The sequence below is a fragment of the Terrapene carolina genome, unplaced genomic scaffold (assembly GCF_002925995.2).
Source record: "Terrapene carolina triunguis isolate 2854851 unplaced genomic scaffold, T_m_triunguis-2.0 Scaffold112, whole genome shotgun sequence".
Lineage (NCBI taxonomy): Eukaryota > Metazoa > Chordata > Testudines > Emydidae > Terrapene > Terrapene triunguis.
Window position 1 is genome coordinate 15,606,467 of NW_020664463.1, and position 21,589 is coordinate 15,628,055.

General features: G+C 43.7%; 1 protein-coding gene across 1 annotated transcript in view; it reads right to left on the reverse strand.

Annotated features, from left to right (window-relative positions):
* Window positions 1-18,201: 18,201 nt before the first annotated feature.
* Window positions 18,202-21,589, reverse strand: part of MANSC1 (MANSC domain containing 1) — a 12,968-nt gene continuing 9,580 nt past the window's right edge. Inside the window, exon 4 of the mRNA XM_024202811.2 lies at window positions 18,202-19,170. Within this exon, the coding sequence (XP_024058579.1) occupies window positions 18,344-19,170 (827 nt within the window). The 3' untranslated portion in view covers window positions 18,202-18,343. The remainder of the gene's footprint in view (window positions 19,171-21,589) is intronic.

Sequence of the window (21,589 nt, forward strand, 5' to 3'; positions counted from 1 at the left end):
TCCAATGGGACTATTTTCCTTTCCCTCCTCCCTCTTTTTTGGGGAATGGGGGGGGGGTGCGATGCGGTTGTGGATACAACACTGGACCTGGGAGTGCCGGACCTACTTTCAGCCACAGAGCAAGAGCAGCAGCACAAAGGAAACTCACAGCTGCTCCTGCTTCAGGTGAAGGCAGCCCTGGCTCAGGCAGGCTACGTGCTTGCAGCTAGGGAGACAAGCAGAAGGGCCAATGCCTCTTTCCTTTTTAATTCCCTTTGTCTAACTATTGCAGCAATACATTAACCACACACTGTGAATGAATCCGTACTAATGGCCCTTGAGCCAGCTGGATATGCAGGGATCTCCAATATAAAGTTATGGGACCAACCCTGCACTCCTTATACAGAAAAACTTCCACTGACTTCAGTGAGAGTTTTGCCTAAAGACTGCAGCGTCCTTTAAAAAAAATCCTTACAATCCCACATCAGCCAACCCCCACAATAAAATCTCTGCCAGTCAGTCACGCAAGAGGGTGGAATAATATTTTGATATTTAAATATTTATCAGTCTCTTATACACTTTTCCTGATCTGGCCTCCTGATTGAATTAGAAACCCCCTAGGGGAATGGCTGAGTCATGTTATATTAAAGTATCAGTATCACTAGAAAAAGTTGAGCAGCATTGTAAAATGAAGCTACAGTGTGGGGTTACTATGGACTGCAGAGGAATTTTTTTAAATCTTTCCCAGTGCAAAACTATTATTTATTCTTTTTAACAGAACTTTGCTGCTTAATTGGTACAATGATGCATGTCTCATTTCCCAAAAGTCACTGGGTTTTGTTTTTTTGTCCCCTTCACTGAATCAATGCAATAAACAGTTTTGAACAAAAATAAAAAACCACAAACATAAAACACATAGTAAACATTTCACATTTAAATGTAACAATAAACACTTCCCAAATGATAGCCACTTAAGCACCCCCCTTTCTCTGTCAACTACTATAAACAGATTTTTAAATATTTAGTAATTCACTCTTAGAAGCTTTTAAAAAAGGTTTATTTCCCTACATATTTTGCTCTTTCCTACTTGGAAACACTGAATGAAAGTTTTCTTGCATTTACATAGCTTCTTTCATTCACTTTACAAACTCCGCTTAATGATTTGTACTAAGAGACATACATACCACTTTGCCCACCAAGGAATGCAGCAGCTGTTTAATAACACACAGACACAATACGCAACAGCTTAGGGCAGAAGTTGAGAGAAATACCATATTAAATTTAAAGGGTCGTATTATTCTCAGATCTACTACAAACACAAGAAAAATAACCCTTCTAATTTCATAGTTTACTTTGTTCTTTCCTGGTGATCATTTATAGTAGGATGTCAGCACCGGAGACAGACTAGGGTATAAGCCTTATAGACCCTTGCCTAGGGCCCCAGTTTCTTGAGTCTTGTGATTACATCAGAATCTCCACTTTCATTTAAAAAAAAGAAAAGAAAAATGCATTGTAAGTTTCTTGTCCATATGGTTGCAAAGAAAAGCTTGAATATTTAAACAAAAGTGAAACCAAAGCAATAATATCTCCCTGCATCTGCAACACTAGCTCAGAGATGTGAACTGCCTCATTCATCCCAATGGTGAGGGAACTTTAAGACCCACTGCTCTGGGGGACCCCACCAACATCACCCCCAGTGGTGGACTCTGTGTGGCCCAGCCACCAAGTTGATTTCCCCAGCTGCCAGTGTAAATATTGGGAGGTCCCCTGCTTACTTGGGGCTTGGAGAGGAGGCCCCTATTACTACTCCTGGGGAGATAAGGAAGACTCATGTTGCGCTCCCTGCCTCTCAGCTAAGAGACATGGCCTTCCCTGCTTCTGCCACTCCATCTGGGGGATGGGCCCACAGGGCAGCCCATGTCATGATGTATCTAGGCACTGAATTCCCTTAATCCAGCCCCAGTCAGCACAGTTAACTGAGGCAAGAGCCTGCAGGGGAAACATAACATTATTTAAGCTGTTCCAGAAAAATTACTATAATTTAACAATATAATGTAAATTGTAAAATCAATGTTGTATAACAGTGATTAGCCTTTTAAAACAAGTATCTAGAATCTGTGATGAATTCCCTGTCATAATCACATAAAGTAGAGCTGAGAAAACCCTCAACCTGAGAGCTATCAAGCCTGACCCCCTAAAGCATGCAACACATTTCCCTACATTATTCCCTCTAGTGTCTTATCTAATCTTTTGCTGGTGAAACTCCAGTGTCTTGACTACCTCTCTTGGGAGTCTGATCCCCTACCTAATTGCCTCACTCTTAAAGACATCTTCCCTGAGGTCCAAGCTAGTTTTATTTTTAGCATTAGAACATTACAGCATTCCATCCCTTCACCATGTCTTGTAATGCAAGTCTTCTCCTTTCCTGATATTATTTCCTTGAAGATACTTAATTAATGTTATTGGCTTCCCCTACCTCAGCTTAGCCCTCTTTTCCCATAAGTATCAAGTCAGACACTTCAATCTCTTTTCATCAATGCTATCATATCTAGTCCTATTCTGAACCTACTTCTTCTTATAATGCAGAGGCCAGAACTGTGTGTAATATTCTAGGTGCAATTATACCAGGACAATATAAGAAAGGCAAGGTGAGTGAGGTAAAATCTTTTATTGGACTAACTTCTGTTGGTGAAAGGGACTTGCTTCCAATCTTCCCCAGGAAGAGCTCTGTGAAGCTCAAAACCTTGTCCCTTCTACCAACAGAAGCTGGTTCAGAAAAAGTTATTGGTTCACCTAGCATGTCTTTCTCATATCCCGGGACCAACATGGCTACTACAACAATATAAAGACAATACAACAAACAACAAACTAAGGCACGTTCTCTGCTTTACTCGCAATTTATATGCACAGAAATTAGTTTTTCAGATGGACCACAAAAGGAAGTAGGTGAGACAAATGGCCTCACCTACACCTGCAGGTCTTTCATACTGTTTGTAGTATGTTACCTGATTTCAGCTGAGTCAGAATAAAATAAAGGGGAGTGGGAAGAGGGTATATTTTGAATTTTAATAGGGATTCCTCATGTTAATTAATATTTAATCGCTGCCTTGAAGTAGAATTTCTGGGTCACAGATTCAAAAACAGTCCAAGACCCCAATCCTGCAATGAGATCTGTGTAGGCTAGCAGGCTCTTACACCAGCACAAGGTCCTGGTGAAGTCAATGGGATCCTTGTAAGACTGGGGCCCAAGTCAGTAGTGATCAAAAGCAACTAATGGATTATGACTGCTCAGCAAATGAGTTTGTGTCTACCACATCACAGAAACCACCATCAGAATTGATTTCTTTGCTGATTGTCTCAATGAGTCCAAGAATTCAATGAGCACGAATGGTGAAATCCTGCCTCATTGAAGACTATGGCAAAACTCCCATCCACTTCAGTGGGGCCAGGATTTCACCCCAAGACTCTAGCTCACCCCTAGAAGTAGGACCACAAAGGCAAGGCTGAGGCACAATAGTTTGGGGGATAGAGCATTATGTAGGGAAGGCTTGCGCTGCTATTGCCTGGATTGTAGCTGATACTGTTCAGTGCATTAACAGAAGACACTGGGTTTCAGCGCTGTCAGTCTGACACTTTTCACAAGCCCTAAACTCACTTTTTAAAAAGAAACAGACTTAATTCTTATCCTCCCTAACTCTGAGCCCAACCCCAGTTCAAGTATAAGTGCATTTACCATCATTTCATGACAAATCTTTGGGAAGAGGTTTGCCATGAGGCTCTCTTCTGAAATGAAACGGCTCTTTAAAGTGGGGTTACTTCAACAACCAGGTAGAAAGGGGTTAGATTATCTTGTCCATAATTAGGGTCAACATTAACAGGAGACATTTTGTCCCTCACCAACTCTCCCATGCCATGGGGAGGTGCCTTCAACTTTTCAGCAAGAAATAGGAAGGTTTCTTTGGATTGAGAGAGAGAACATTTTGGTTTTCTTTGTTTTTAAGGCACCATCTCCACCTGTGATCCCCAGAGGTCCTCTCAGAGCCATCCTCCTCATCTCCTCTCTTCTTCAAATAAACCTTGAAATGGGAAAAACTAGAAGCATCTCTCTCCAGGGCCCGTCAGTGCCACTGCTGTTACCAGAGGGGGCCATTTACACAGCAAAGCAAGTAACTGTTCCCTTCATCTGCAGAACCCATTCCTTGTGGCAGATCATATGGTAAATGGGGACTTGAAGGGGCAATCAAAGTTTCTGCTCTCTCCTTCCATCCTTTTCGTTCTCATCTTATTTTTTTCCCTGATTCTTTTTTACTCTTCCCCACATAGGTTCCGACCTCTAACGGCGCCGGTGGGGGTTAGTCCCACACCCAACTTCGTCCCCTCCCTGCCCTTATTAAACTCCTTCCCCAAATCCCCACCCCGGCCCCACCTCTTCCCCACCTTCTCCCCTGAGCACACTCCTCCCCCCTCCCTCCCGGAGCTTGCTACAGCTGTTTGGCAGCAACAAGCGCTGGGAGGTAGGTGGAGGAGCTGGGACACAGCACACTCAGGGAAGGAGGCGGATGAGGAGGTGAGGCGGGGCGGGGCGCTTGGCTGCCGGTGGGTGCAGAGCACCCACTAATTTTTCCCTGTGGATGCTCCAGGACTGGAGCACCCATGGAGTTGGCGCCTATGCTTCCCTATTACCAGAAGAGGTGGCGGGTTGCTCAGCCTCTATTTGCATCTCCAGATAACCAGACCACGAGTGCCCTCCCACAGCCAAGCACTGCAACCAAAGCAATAGCTTGGGCTGTGCCTGAGCCCATCACAGCCCTATATATATATAAGCCACTTCAATATAAATTCTACAGGGATACCCTGAGAGTAGGGATGGAAGCCTTCAAGGACCTGTCCATCACCTTACTTGCAGCGGGACCGCGGGAGGGAAGGAGGAGCATATTTGTAATGGTGGCCAGGGTGAATCTGAGATCATGTGATTTACCCAGCCCCCCACTGCTCCTTTCCTCTCCTCCTCTAACTCTCAAACTTGAAAATTCTCTGCCCCACGCCCTCAGAGCATGCTTCCATTGTAGTGCTTTCAGCTCCCCCTATGCAGGATTCTGATCCCAGATTTACACTACCCAAAGGACCACAGGGCAGACCCAATATTTATTCATGTTTAACATGCCTAAATTTCAAAGCCAAATTATGAAAATGTCATTTGGGAAAGTTACAGTTTTAGTATGTTTAAGTACTTTAATGCTGCATTGATGAGTTAAAACATCCTTTTCAAAGGGATCACATTTTACACTGACGTGCACTGAAGCATTGTTTTGTTTTAATTTGCTAAAAACTTTCAAAAACAGTCAGCGTATGGGCCCCATTAAGTATAATGTGCATGCATTTTAAAGCAACAACAATTTTGAAATACTTCCTTTTCAGAACACTTTTATGGAGTTCAATATTTTGCAATACATATCCTCAGTATTTACCAATTAAGCGTTGCATTGCATCCTTTGAAGCTTAAGAATTAGCTATTGGTAAAACATTGTACATGTTGTTCACACTATTTTAGTCACAGGGATTGGTGGCTGAAGTTTATGGCTATGGTTAAGAAAGGGAGGTCACCATTTCAGGGAGTAGTTAACAAACACACAACAACTTTCATATGGTGGCTTTTATTCCTGATGGGCCTTAAAAACTACGACATACAAGCGGTACACAGGGAACGTCTCATCGAACCCTAGAAACCCAGCCACTTCTGGCATGAAATGCAATAGTTAACAGTGCACAGCAACACTCTTGTTTTATCCAGTTCAAATTGCAGAGGGAATGTAGCTAATCAGAATCTAATCACTCACACTGGAATTCAGCCAGGACACCAGGGCTAACACCTTACCTCTCAAGAAAATTACTATGAGATTTTCAGTAGCAGTTTCTCATCAGAGGCTTGGGCTTTTTACATCCATTCTACATCTGTAGGGTAGTGTAAGCGGGGGAATGATCCCGCTAATCACGTGTGGAACTTTCCTGGCTTCTGCACTAGCCCGGTGAAGTGGGCTAGCGAAAGGATCTGAATCCTCGCTCCCACTTCCTTTACCAAGAGGTCTGCAAGACCTTGAGGGGTCCCCTTCCACTCTCCTGTGTGGCAGAGTCCTCTAACCCCTACACAGGGCTGGCTCCAGGCACCAGCTTCTCAAGCAGGTGCTTGGGGCGGCCGTTCCGGACAGAGGCGGCAGTTCCAGGTATTCGGCGGCAATTCGGCGGACGGTCCCTCACTCCGCCTGGGAGTGAAGGACCTCCTGCCGAATTGCCACCGCAGATTGCGATCGCGGCTTTTTTTCTATCGCGATCGCGGCTTTTTTTTTTTTTGGTTTTGGCTGCTTGGGGCGGCCAAAACCCTGGAGCTGGCCCTGCCCCTACAAGGCTGGGCCCAGGATTCCTGGGGGGGGCTCAACCCCCAACCTTGCTGTGGTCACCTAGGACAGGGGCTAGGGTGTCCGCACTCCGGGGTACTCTCTCTGCACTGGGCACCTCCCTGACCCACTGATCATTTCATACAATTTAAAGCAAATACAAGTTGTTTAATTAACAATTAATTTAAAAAAAGAATAAGGAAAAATGGGAAAGGTTAAAGGAAAACACATCACCCCGCTCTGTGGCAGGGAACATTACAAACAGTGTCTCTGGACATCAGGGCACTTTGCAGTCTGTTCCTTGTAGGTCCCAGGTCTCCTTCTCAGGTCCTGGCTGTGCTGCAGGGATGCTGCAGGTTGGACACTTGCAATGGTGGTGGCCACACACCTCCGGGCTTTGGGTGGTGAGACCCTTCTTCCCAGCGTCAGCCCCACGTTGGGTTAAGATCCCCCTCCCAGTCTGGCCTGCAAGGACCCTTGGCTAGGAGTGTCTTTCTGCGCTGAGCCCTTTTCCCAAGGTCCCCCCTTGGCTGGCCCCAGTTGCTCACCACACCTGGCTCTGTGGCTGCAGCTCTGCTCCCAGCACAGGATCTGCTCTCCCTGGGCTGTGTCTCTGGCTCTGTGGCTGCTATTCTGGCCCCTCTGGATCTGGCACGGCTCTGCTCCCCAGCTCAGCTTGGGCCCTTGCTTTCTCCTTAGCTCAGCCCCACTCTGTCTGACCCAGCAGGGCCGGCTCCAGGCACCAAGCACCCAAGCTGGTGCTTGGGGCGGCACCTGGAGGGGGGCGGCGCGGCGCTCTGGCCGCCGGGGGGAGAGCCGAGCCGAGCCGAGCCCCAGCCGGGGCTCGCCGCCCTCTCGCCGCCCTGCCCCCGGCGCTCTGGCCGCCGGGGGGGGCGGAGAGCCGAGCACCCGCCGGGGCTCGCGGCCCTGCCCCCGGCGCTCTGGCCGCTGGGGGGGAGACCGGAGCCGCCGCCGGGGCTCGCCGCCCTCCCCCAGGGGCTCCGGCCGCCCCCGCCCGGCAAAAAAGCCTGGGGCAGCAAAAAAGCCAGAGCCGGCCCTGGACCCAGGCACTTCCAACTCACATGGAGGAGGGGACCCACCCTGGCCTCCTGACTCCCTGATTAGCCTGCCTGCTCTGTCAATCAGGCTGACCTGGAACATTGGCCTCTCCCCATTGTTCCTGGGGACTGTCAGTCTCAGGGTTCTGATTTCCCATCGACCCTTCCCCTTTTAGTACTGGGAGCTAGCCAACCAAAACACCCCCAATGAATGTTAGTAAGGGGCAACAGTCCCCTTACAATAGCACTACAGAACCCCCTAAAATCAAGCTGAGTCTTTGGTTCAGTACAGATTCACCGGAGGAAAGTGTGCCCCCTACTGGCTCACCAACACCATTACCTGCAGTGCCTCACATCTCACACAGTCCATCTCTGCTTAGATTGTGAGGCAGGATCACAATAAAGAGAAGATATTGGAGCCATTCATATTTAAAGAGATGCCAAGATCTTCCTCAATTCAGTGCTTTGTATCCAGTGATAAAAATCAAAGAACGAACTATGATGCATTCTCAATGAACCTCTGTTATCATTAACAGGGATTTTTGTAAACTAAGTTTATAGACTTGGCAATGCCCAGTTGCCACCCCTACTGAACACCATAGGTTTTTATTTTATTTATTTTGATGTGTCCCAGGTCCTGTAAGGGCAGCTTATAGGAAACATATGTCTCCAATTTATCTTAGGCATATAAAATGCTAGTGTGTACATTGTGGCTATATGCTACCTCATATTTGTTCCATTAAGGCAAATTCCTTAAAACTTTTTTTCCTGTTTATACTAAAGAGCACATACTAAAAATGCCGATAATAAAGATAAAGTTTAAAATTACTGTTGCCCACATCTTAACCGAGTGTAACTAATGAAAACCCCTGTTTAATTGATATAATTTTGGACCTTTGTGAGGCTGAGTGAAATGGAAACTGAGCCTGTATTTTCCCCTCTTAACCTTGCAGCAGTGTTAAGTGCAGGGCGTACCATAACAACCTACATCTCTTCCATGCCATAAGGGAAAGCCGACATGTAGGCAGAGGACAGCAAAAAGTTAGAGACACAAATTCAGCGTTGGTATAAACTGGCACTTTGACTTCAAAGGCAGTTACAACTGCTTACAACAGGAATTAAGCTGGGCCCTTAAGTTTGCACTGATTGTGTATATAATGATTTCCACCGTTTTACAGCCTGTAACTCATTCTTTGTAAGATGAGAGGGCGGGAGAAGCAATTATATATGGTTGAAGACTCATTTGCTGTTTTTCCATGTCCATTAGTTTCTTTGAATCATTTCCTTGGGCACTGATGAAGATTGTTCAAGTACAGCTGGGGATAAAACAAAGACAAGTAACATAGGAGACACTAAGAGAGACCCCCAAAAGGTATTAATTATAAGAGTCACCCATGCTGTAAAAGTATTAATATAGAATTGGTGCATTCAGTTTTGGAATAAATAGATTCTGTGATTTTATTTTTTTTTTAAGGAAAAATAAGTTATTACAGCAAGAACATCCATTCTGTCTCTCTTCCCCAGCCCATAAATAGTACTTGGTCACATGAGTCCTTGTAATTCAAAAGACTGAGTTATGCCTGAATAGCCTTGACTTGTAAAGTTCCTTCCAATGCCTTTTCCAGTGTCAGGACTTTGCAGTTAATGCAACTTGTACTAATTTTTCCTTACTACAATTGTGAAAAATCTAATACCTTTAGAATGATCTGAAAAGAGCTTACACAGAACAAAATCCCCGTTTAATCTTGGCATATTAAGAGATCTTTTCTTTGAACAATACATTTAAAATGCTATTTTTCCCCAAAACATTTTTTTAAGCAAAGCGCCAAAAGAAAAAAAAAAAGGTAGAGATTTAGAGCCACATATTCATTTGTGGTTTATGAATCTTGGCACTTTAAATTGCCAGAATTGTTAATGAACCTATGGGCTTCCTATGGCACATTGTGGCAATAAATCATTACCTTGTTTACCAAAACGTGTCAGGTTCCATGGGATTATGTTAAAAAACAATGGAAGGCCCAGGCCCAAACCTCTTTAATGGAGAAAAGGAAGTATGAGTGAAATGTCACACAAAATTTATTTTATTCAGTCACTGCCCTAGCCTACCCCTCACATATACATATATCATATACTCCCAATTTGCTTTTGTTAAAAAAATATTAAGGCATGTGCTTGCTCCCTTTTTCTATATCTGATCTTCCTGACTGGGTGATCATTGTACTGGCAGCCTGTGTAGTTACAGACCCAGCTATTGCCATGAGTCTGTTTCAGTGCAACATTTACATATCTACTATGCAGCTGATAAGTCTCTTTCTTGAACAATTACATTATAGAAACTTAAATGAGCACAAAACATATGAGGTCTGAGTCTACATAGTTGGTGGACCACTTGCAGTGGCATACCACTGCCAATAAGGAACAAAGCCTGATTTCATTGAAGTCAATGGAACTTTAATTTCAGTGGGCCCAGAGTTTGGCTGCAAATACCCTGGGACATTAAAATTACGAGCGCAATTATTGAGAGGCAAAACACCCTTAGCTCCCATTGACTTCAGTGGGAGTGGAAGGCGCTCAGCACCTTACAGCCTTCCCCCCAGTCCCCTATATGTGAATTATCCATTAACTATCTTCATTAAATATAACTTATATAAGCCATCTCAGAAGACCTATATTTTAGAGCCCTGTGATCCAAGTCCTTCTTCTCCTTTTGGTACAATATTCAAAACAAGCAGGGCCGGCTCTAGCTTTTTTGCCGCCCCAGGCAAAAAAGCCTCCCGCCGCCCCCCGCTCTCCCCAGCCGGCTGGAGCGCGGCAGGGGAGGGCGCCGAGCCCAGCCACGGCCCCGCTCTCCCCAACCGGCCGGAGCGCCAGGAGGAGGGCGGCGAGTCTGGCTGCGGGCCCGATCTCCCCGACCGGCCGGAGCGCCGGGAGGAGGGCGGAGAGCCCAGCCACGGCCCCGCTCTCTGCGGCCGGCCGGAGCGCCGGGGGGAGGGTGGGGAGCCTGGCCGCGGCCCCGCTCTCCCCGGCCAGCCGGAGCGCCGCGAGGAGGGCGGCGAGCCCAGTCGTGGCCCCGCTCTCGGGCCGGAGCGCCGCCGGGCGCCCCAACAGCCCCAGTATGTTTTAAAAAAAAAGAAAAACCAACCCTGAGCGCCGCCCCCCTCCAGGTGCCGCCCCAAGCACATGCTTGGTAGGCTGGTGCCTGGAGCCGGCCCTGAAAACAAGATAAACCCATAAAAAGAATACCAAACGCAAATTAAGGACATATTCACAAGATTAAGCAATAACTATTTAGGGACTTTTTTCTGCCAATCAGATGCAGTTGTCAATTTTCCATGAATAAAACAAACAAACAAAAAAGGTGTGTGATCAAAGTATCATGCTGTATGTTCATGCTGGGCGGACTACCCTCTCATTTACAACAATGTAAATGGGAGTCTGGTGCAGGAAAAGAGTGAATGTGCCCCCTAATCAGGGTTTAAATTGATGGCAATAGGGAGTTCCCTACAAAGAACAAGGGGGGGAATTTACAGCTGAGCTGAATTTGAGACAAGAAATTCAGGTTCAGACAAGATTTGGCCATTATAACTGTACTTCACAGCCAATTATTTTTGACCTTTTCCAAAACAAACAGTCCTCAATAAGGACGACATATAGCATGTGACAAATCTGAACGTTTTCCAAAACAGTGATTGAGTTATTGGAGTATGAAAAAATAAAACGCATCTGTACTATTTATTTCATGCCTTGAAACAAAACAAGCGAAACACTGACATAGCTGGCTAATCAGAAACAGTTGGGAAGATTGTCTTTGGAGTCTTCCAAACTTTTCACTGCTGGATTGAGAAATCATGTCCTCCTTAAGGCAATCGTTTTGAAAAGTTATGACACACAGTGGAGGGACTTGGCTTAGGGCCATGAATTATCTGCACGTGGGACTCCAACTGACATAAGCGGAAGATGCATACACAAAGACAGAGCAGCACATGGCCATTTCAATAAAAGGGCCATCTTATCCTTAACTACTCGTGATGCAAGAAGAGAATTTAGTGTCAATGGGAGCTGGATGTAGATGGAAACAACATGTCCATTAGAAAGAGCAACTAGGAAAACTCACTCAAAACACACACCAAATGTCTTTCCTAATGCCATTAGGCAGGAATGCCCTAAATAAAGCTTCTTCTAACGCCTCTCTAACCCCAGAACAGATAGAACCTTGGGAGAGTGGGAAAGTAGTTAGTTTGGACAGTGTCCATCAAAGAATTCGCTCAACACAGAGTAGCTGGAGTAGGCACAGAAAAAAGCTGTTCCTTTTCCCTGTTACTCTTCAACATTATACTAGATCCTCCACCATAAAGATCAGGTGCCACTGTGATGGAGCAGATATCAAAGTTACATACCGGAATGAGTTGTATTTGATAGAGGCAGACTGCATCTTTGGTTGCTTACTAACATTAAGGATACCACTCCCAATCTGCTAAAAATCAGTCAGTCATTAATTACTGTAGAGACAAAGTAAAACTGGAATGACTCTAAAGTCATGCAGCTAATAACAAAAGTCTTTCCTGTGCCAATCTCAACAGATCTTTCAGCCAGGTTAAACAGAGTACCTCGGCATCTGAATCACTCCAGACCTATTAAAAAGTACCTATCCTTAACACGGAGGACTTGTCTTCTGTGGGACTATGCATGAGCAAATGGATTACAAAATCTAGCCCCCAATCTCTTCAATTTGTGCTTAACAGCAAAAATTTTATTTTCTTGCTCATTTCATTTTAAGGAAATACTGAGTGCACAAGATTAAGCAATAGCTATTTAGGGATTTTTTTCTGCCAATCAGATGCAGTTGTCAATTTTCTATGAATAAAATGAAAAAAAAAAAAAAAAGGTGGGTGATCAAAGTATCCTGCTGTTATGTTCACACTGTGCCTGACTCATTTACACCAATGTAAATATGGAATAATGGGACTGAAGTCAATGGTATCACAAAAGGTTAAAGGAGGGAAACGCAGAACAAGTGGTTTTAACTTGCTAGCTTTAAATCTTTTTTCTCACTGAACCAATATACTATTTTACAGAGGACAATACAGTACATTATAGATGTACTGAAACTGGAAAAGAATATTTAATCCAGATAATAAATGAAGAACACAGTAGTGGGCATTGTGATGGAAGGCTACACCTGAATTTATGGTCTGCATATTAATATCCTTATGAATTATATATGATATAAAATTTCCTCTCTCAAGCATGAGCTAGAGATTTTCTATAGACAAGGACTTCCTGAAGGCCAAAAAGGAGGCCTCTAGAAAGAACAACTTCAGGCATGCTCCAAGAATGTAGACAGAAGACAATATAATGGGAGACCAACACCACAAGGGGCATGCAACACAGATGAACTTGCATATAGTTGCCTTTCAAGGTAGGTGCAGACTTTTGGGGAGACGAGAAGTGCTGGTTTTCCCAGAGCAACTGGCTACAAACTGGGAGATGAGAAAAATTATGCTTATGCGAGGAAGAGTAACCAGAAAGTATCCATGAACCTGGCAGTGTCATGGTCACAGAAGTGGCTTGAAGGGCCTGTATTCCATGCTCTAAGAGATACCACCAATGTCAGGAACGCTTATGTGTTAATACTGTACCATCAATAATTCTTTCTGGTTGGGGGCGGGAGAAATCGTTTACATCACTGACATCTAGTATTTGCACCAAGCTCAAAATTACGGATCAGAGAAAAAGGAAGTGAACTGAGAGTTTTCTGATTGCCTTTCCATGTCATTCTACACTCTTTTTTAGTTGGCGATTGGAAGTTTCTTATTATTCAGCAATATTGCTAAAGTACCAAGGTTTCATACTTGGCACAAGGTCATATTGAAATTATGAGCACTTGAATTGCTAGCCTATGAAAACATACAATATTGAACTCCCAATAGTTTGAAGTGTGGGTTCCCTGCCCCCAAACAGACCTGGAGTTCTGGAGTGTCATTTTCTTTTTGTGATTGTTTGCATTGGTTATCTCACAACTAGGTTTTCTATTTGCCTTTTTATATGGCACCCTACAACATCTGTGTGTGCCAGTCTATATAACTTGATTTTTTTAACACATCTTATTTATGTTCTGCATAATAAAAAATAATAATAATATGAAACACTCCTAGAGACTAGGGTAATTACTACATTTCTCATGTGATTCAAGCCAATCAGTTTTTGACTTTGTGCTGCAACATAACCTGAGATGTGCTAAAGAGTCACAGAAGTACACAGAATATCATGTCGTATTGGCTGATAACTTTTCATATGGCTGTGGTATTGTTTTCCTATATTAAAATTAATGTATTGTAGACAAACCCAACTTATTTTCTCACCGACTTTTACTGCTACCTGATCTGTTCATTCCTTGAACTGTCTGCTGAAGTGTGTTACAGGCTGGCAATTTCATAACAAGAAGTGTGGGGGGGGGCACATATAATATTTTATGAGCATGCAGTGCAAAAAGAAAGTAGTCCATAGAAACCTATTATGAAAAAGCACTATATATATATATATTTTTTATTTATATATATATATATATATATATATATATATATATATAAATAAAATGGATTTTTTTTTTTACAGCTGCTCTGCCTCACACATTTACTCTTTCTGATGTCCAGGAAAATAAATTAAGTTTAAGTCTGAAAAATGCATATTACTAAGAAGAATGAATAAGTTATTTATGCAATTAAAATGTGGTTAAAGCAAATCCTCTCTCACCCTTGAAGTATTAACATTTTTCAGTTTATTAAACTATTTAATAAACTGATGTTGCCCTCTAGTGTTCAAGTGTAGCTTCAAAATACTTCAGAAATAGAAGAATGATCCATACAAGTTATGCAATGGCTTCTTTTGTACCTGGAACAAAATGAATCTGGTAGACTGCAAGCAGTTTTTAGAAACTAAGAATATTTTTAAAATAACTTGTTCCACTTCTTGTAGAAGCTCAAATCTCAACTCCGTTTCCTTACCATATTGGTCACTGCCAACATGCAGCTTATTTCCATGCGTCTACTGTTAAAATGTCAAATGTCTGTTTACTATCTCATTTAGATGCAATGTTTTAAGATTGTATTTTTAGTTACATTAACCTACCACTTGGGTCAGAGCCAGAGCCCAATGCATACTGTGTCTGCCAACTATCAGCTTCCTCCAAAGAGAAGACTATCCCAATTAACACCCCCTCCCCACCTGTCTCCAACAACCTCCTTACTACAATAGAGACTCACACTGGGAACGTCATGGCTTTAGACAGCCGCTCCAGCAAGTGAGCTAAAAGGGAGCCTCCTTCTGGCCCAGACAGTAAAAGGTAAGCTCTTTCCACAGCATGTGTATGAGTAAATTGTCTGTCACTAAGAGATATGCAAATAGGGATTATTATTAAATACATATGATGTATTAACAAGGTCTGCTGACACAGACCATATTCAAGACTTCAAACAAATACTGACTGTCCTTTTAAAAGGAACATAGTCAACTTCAAATCTAGTCAGCCATCTTAAGAAGAAAGTTAGAAGTAGTTTCAGGCACTACTGCTGCTCCCATGTCCCTCTGACTATATTTATCATTTCACAAACACATTTTCCAAATATGTTTTCCCCCCATATTACTTGCTAAGAGTCTCATATAAATAGTGGGGGGAAAAAAACTGATTACAGACATAGTGTTGTCAACTACACAAAGTGAGCTGATAAAATGGAAATGCTGTTCTCTCTCTAATATTTTTCATTTACCATAATCTAAGGCAGTGGTTTTCAGGCCGCGACAAATGCAAGGCACTGGGTCACCTTGCTCAGCATCCAGGGACCCTGGCGGCCGGCCAGTAAAAACTAGTAGTCTCTACCTGTTCTGATACCGCGCTGCGCCCCAGAAGCGGCCAGCAGCAGGTCTGGCTCCTAGGCAGGGAGGCCACGGGGCTCTGCACACTGCCCCCACTCCGAGCACCAGCTCCGCACTCACATTGGCCGGAAACCGGCCAATAGGTGCTGGGGGGTGCCTGCGGGCGAGAGCCACTTGCACGCCTCCATCTAGGAGCCGGACCTGCTGTTGGCTGCTTCCGGGGTGGTGCCAGGACAGGCAGGAAGCCTGCTTCTGCACCCCAGCTGTGCTGCTGACCGGGAGCCGCCGGAGGTAAGCCCGCGCCCCAACCCCCTGCCCCAGCCCTGAGCCACCCCGAAACCTGAAGCCCCCTCCTGCACCTCAAACCCCTCATCCTCAGCCCCATCCCAGAGCTCTGGTCCCCCCCCCCGCACACCAACCCCCTGTCCCAGCCCAGAGCCCCCTCCCACACCCAGAACCCCTCATTCCCAGCTCCACCCCGCAGCCTTCACCTCAACCCTCTGCCCCAGCCCTGAGCCCCCTCCCACACCTCAAACCCCTCATCCCCAGCTCTGTTGGGTCACGGGCATCAACAATTTTCTTCAACTGGGTCGCCAGAAAAAAAGTTTGAAAACCACAGATCTAAGGTGTTACCTAATGTTACAATGACACATTTGCAGATTTAAGCATCATGAAGAAGCTGGTTTTGCCTCCATACAATGAAGTTCACTTAGAGCAAGTTTTCAACTTCTTTGTTTTGCATAAATTAATCTGTGAACAATTAATTTTTCTTCATAAATCTGTTAGTTTAAAATTAAAAGATGGATGCTTTAAGAAATTTATTCTAAGGAAATTACTTTTGTACTCCTCATTTAATCCCATCCAAAAAAAACTCATTTCAAGCACCAAATTTCACACACAGCCTAAGAACTGATTGGATATAGGTTACTTTTTGAATTTAAAAATGAATTATTTCCCCTTATTGATGATAATCCCATTTTCCTGTTGTTGATTATACTGGCTGTCAAATGGATGCTCTAGGATCTAGACTTTCATTTAAAAAAAAATGATTCTAGACTTCATGGTTGTGACAAGCCTTAAAAACAAGAACTGGATGCTACAAACCCTGTCATCCCATCCCACACACCGTTGCTTCCCACAGCTATGCCCCCTGAATGTGGCTGTTAACACCCACAGGAACTCTACACATGGACTTCCTTGCCTCTGGGGATGGGGGCAAGGGATGAGCAAGAGTGTGGGAGTGAACAGCCATGTAGTGGAAGCATGAGAGTAGGGTTGCCACCTGACCAGGTTTTCCCAGGATCATCCCTATTTCGAAGTAGTTATCCTGGAAAATCTGCAAGGATGCTCAGTACACACTGCCAGCTGTCCAGTTTTATGGGCTCAGGATCCTTTCGGATGTTCCAGGTTTTTGTACCTCAGAAGTGGCAACTCTACGCAGGAGGTGAATGAAGATGCGTGTGTGGAGGGGGGTATAAGAAGGGGCAACATGGTATTAGATACAGGGAGGTTGGGAGTGAGTGGACAGGGTTGTGCAGTGAGCCTGGAATGAAGTGTGAGCTCAGCACTAGGACAGCAGTGCTGCCTGGGTTCCCCAGTGCACTGAGACAGCTTAGAGCTTCTTCTACTAAACTCAAAAGATATACAGCAGGGGTCGGCAACGTTTGGCACGCGGCTCACCAGGGTAAGCACCCTGGCGGGCTGGGCCAGTTTATTTACCTGCTGACGCAGCAGGTTCAGCCGATCACGGCCCCCACTGGACGCGGTTCGCCGTCCCGGGCCAATGGGGGGGGCGGGAAGCCGCGGCCAGCACATCGCTCACCCGCGCCGCTTCCCGCCGCCCCCATTGGCCCGGGACAGCGAACCGCGGCAAGTGGGGGCCGCGATCGGCCGAACCTGCCGCGTCAGCAGGTAAATGGCCCGGCCCGCCAGGGTGCTTACCCTGGCGAGCCGCGTGCCAAACGTTGCCGACCCCTGATATAAGGCTTGCTGAGACATTTCTATTGATTGGAGGAGGTATTTCTGACAGCTGGACAGATCTGTGTGATGTAGTCATAGCTGTCCTTTAAACTTTCTTATTTACCAGCAATAGTTATGAAACTGAAGATTGCCTACCTCCCATTGCCCTCTCTATTGATAGCAATCCTGTTGTTGCTGTGAACTCCATCAGAAGCCTGTGCATGCTCTTTGATTAGATGTTGAGTCATACCAACTTAGGGATAGAGCAGAATCTTTTACAGGCAGAAGCCAAGTCACTAGGTCATGCTTTTGTCCTGAAGAAACTTGAATGCAGCTTGCTTTACTTTGCAATGACAAAGCAGGTTCTCTCTCTGACATTTACGGCAAAAATCAGAAGTCAGAGATTAGTATCCCTATGGAAAGGGCAGAGTGAAATTTGTGGTGCGTAATGGAGAGTTAGTGGCAGTGGCAAGACCCATGCCTGCAAGCGGTGGAATAGAAGACATATGGTGTTAGGTGGCTTAACCTTTCATTTCCTTGATTTTATATCAGGTATGTTTATGTATGTAGCAACCTTTACTCTTACACCGTGAAGTTTTGCATATGAATGATTTCTTTTTAAAGTTTGAAGTGTCCCTCTAAGGCATGAGGCAATGTATTAAACAGGACTGTCAGGTAAAACAGTAGTGTTTACACACTGTTTAACAGATATTTTTGTACAAAATAGTAACAGAATAGAGGGATGGGCTGTACAGATGCACAAAATAAGTTTTGTTCACAACCTAATCAAGGTGCAGAATATTATGTTAGGATCTTGATTTTTTATTTGAAATCTAAAAATGTCTCTGCTTAACTTAGACAGTGTTTGTTTATTTTATGATTTAGCAGTTAAATGAATTTTACTCCACAATTCAGGGTGTACTTTTTGGGGGGCAGGGAGCAGAGAAAGAACACATCCACAGCTGCTTGCCCCTTTCCCACCTGTAGCTAAGAGAGAACACACCCTCCTCAAGGATTTCAGCACTGCAGCTTCTAACAAAGACTGCACTTCTTACCAATGTATTGTTTCAATTTCCCCTCCCATCACACGTCAGCATACATTCCATTGATCAAGTAGTCTAGCCTATTATAACGTCTTCTTTTAAGAGATTGAGACATTCTTCTGCCTATTAGCGCAATAACTAATAGCAAAAACACTATCCCAAAAAGTAAAGCTGCTACGAGACCACTTTTGTCACCAGATTGAGGGGCATGCTTGCTTTTTGGAACATCTAATAGGTAGGCTTCTGACTCACGCTGCCTATTATCCTGGTGCATATTTTGAAAAGGAGCCGAGGAATCCTTATTAAGCAAAGCAACAACTGACAAAGAAAAGAGATCGATGCTGCTAGTACTGTCTGTAGAGGTGGCTATTGGCTTGATAGTGGTAGCAGATGTTCTTAGCCTTGCAAATTCTGTAGCAGTTCTGGAATTCGAGATCATGTGGTTAGTTGTGGTAAAAGCAGTGGTAGTAGGAATCTGAGTGCTAGTGGTTGTGTTTTTGAGTACAGCACTACTGATAGTGGTAGGAAGCATGGTAGGTGGTGGTGGAGTGGAGGTGCTAAGCTGAGACGTTCGACCAGCCCTTGTAGGCAATAGCTTGGTTATTTTTTGTTTTGGGAAAGAATCTAAGGTCTCAGGATGTTTTTTCTCTTGGTCTTCAGGAAACTGTGTGTGCAATTCAATCTTATCTAAATGTTCTTCTATATGGTCAATGAGTTCAGACATCTGAGAAGTAATAGATTTCTGCAAAGCAACAGTATGATTCAGGTGACCTGCCTGATTGGGAAGGTCAAAGCGAGCTGCTTGTGAAGAAAGAGAGTTTCCATTCGAGTCGTAATTTGCAAGCTGTGAGTCCAGAATCTGTATACCTAAAAATAGAAAGAAAATATATAAATTAATTATTCAATCCACTTTAGCAATCAAATGCTTCCTCTGCTTACTGCTTCTTATGAATCTAATAGAGAATCACAAAAGGGGCCCACCCCAAAAAGAAACAACTAAACTGCCTGGGGTATCATGATTTTCTCCTCTTTTTAAAAAAAAAATCACTCAAGTGTTTGGCAATAGGCATGTTAAAATTACAGTTGTCATAGCACAAATTGATACTCCATCTCCAAAGCCTAAAAGTATCAGGCCAGATTCTTCACTATCTTACACCTTATGTAAGCATTTATCTCTGTGCAAAGAAATCGTTTGATTTGGTAGTGTTCTGAACTCACATTGCACATGTTTAAATGCTTATACAGAGGTGCAAGGCAGTGACGAATCAGGCCAGTCATCTTCAAAACATTCTTAGTCTCTGCCAACCAGAGAAGCAGAAGTTACCAAGTCACACTTGTATTTGTCAATTTTGCATACACCTCTACCCCGACATAATGCTGTACTCGGGAGCCAAAAAATCTTACCGATCTTACCGTGTTATAGGTGAAAACGCGTTATATCGAACTTGCTTTGATCCGCTGGAGTGCGCAGCCCCGCCCCCCCCGGAGCACTGCTTTACCGCGTTATATCCAAATTCGTGTTATATTGGGTCACGTTATATCGGGGTAGAGGTATATATCTGTCTAAGGTACTTATAAAGCCCCTGTTGCTGCAGAATCTGGGTGCCTCAATCTTTTAATGTTGTTATCCTCACAATGTAATCATCCTGTGAGGTAGGGAAGTACCACTATTTTCATTTTACACAGGCACAAAAAGGTTAAGTGACTTGCAAAAAATCTCACAGGAAGTCTGTGGAGGAGCATGAACTTGAGCCATCATGAGGGCAAGTGGATGAAGAGTTGTTAGAAGTGAGGAGGGGCAGGGTCCATCATAAGTAGTTGACTAAAATGTTCACCCTTTCCTCTGAAGTTAAATGGAATCAGTTTCTAAGCAGCACTGTGCATTGTAGCTCTGTTAAAGCTATTAACTGGAGTCTGGTAGCAAAATATGCACAGTTTGGCATGATAAAAGCTGCATACAAACTCACACTATTGACAAAGGTTCCATTATGTTACGATACTGTATATAGATCCTACACAAAAAAACAAAACAAAAAAAACCTAACACTTTGGGTAATAGTTCTTGGGAAGACTAACTAACTGGCACAGCTCCTTTGTCCACATTATCATCATCCAATAGCCAGCTGGATTTACCATTGGGTGTGGTGCTTCACTCTTATTCACTGTATTACCTCTAAGTACTGGAGGGTTAACCATATAATGAAATTCCTAAGCAAACAAGAAACCACACACACCCAAACACTTAGATAACCTAGAATTAATGGTGAAAGAATTTGACACTTCCTTCAATTGAAAAAATCTCTAAGAAATGGATTTTCTCTCTGAGAAAAGTTAAGTGATAAGAAGACCATGTTAAGGTTCCACTTTGAAAGATCACCATATTATTAAAGTATGCAAATATTTGGGTGACTTTCACTGTATAACTTTAATTTTCCCCTGCCACCTGACAGCAGCCAGAAACTAAGATAAGCAAGTTGACTCACAGGCTCACCTCATCAGTGATTGCCCTACTGTTCCTAATGTAAAACTACATGAAGGATGTATACTCTTGCTTCCCTCAGAATTTTCCTCAATATATCTTGATTTTGACCAGCAACATCTCTGCTCTTAAGAGGAAAAATGTGCAATACACACAAAATAGGTACCAGACTGAGATCACCTGAGGCGTAAGTCAGGATTTGACCTGAGGCTAGTGCACTAACCCTGTGTACTATTCCCCCTTCCTTAGCAACAGGTCTTTGCAAGAGAACAGACAGGAAGAAGACTAGAAACTGAATATATGGAGAATTTAGAAGGAGAGTACACTGTTAAGTAGCTTACACTCAGATTTCATCTGCCTTAAAATTGATATAATTAGATACATATAGGACTTTTGAAAAAAAAGTAGTGGATTTAAAATATACAAAACACATTCATGGTTTCTTCCGTCTCAAGTGGGAGCCCCTTTTTCCAGGGTGCTGTGCTAACTTCCATTATATTGGGTCATGAGGAAATAGAAAATCTTCACAGTTAATTCAATTAATTGAAATGGAAAGACCACCTACCCCAGCTGCTGTCCTACAAGTCGGGAAATATATTTTAGGTTTCTAGAAGGGACATTAAGCAGCATAGAACAAAAAAAGAGTTATGTTGTAAACTGGAATGCAATAACTTTTTAAAGAAACTTCCATTTAAAACCATAATCAGAATGGGAAAGAAAGATCCTTGTCGTTATATACCAGTTTGTTACCACATGGCCTTTTCACAATCTATCCAACAGACAGCAAAAAAAAAAAAAAAAAAAAAA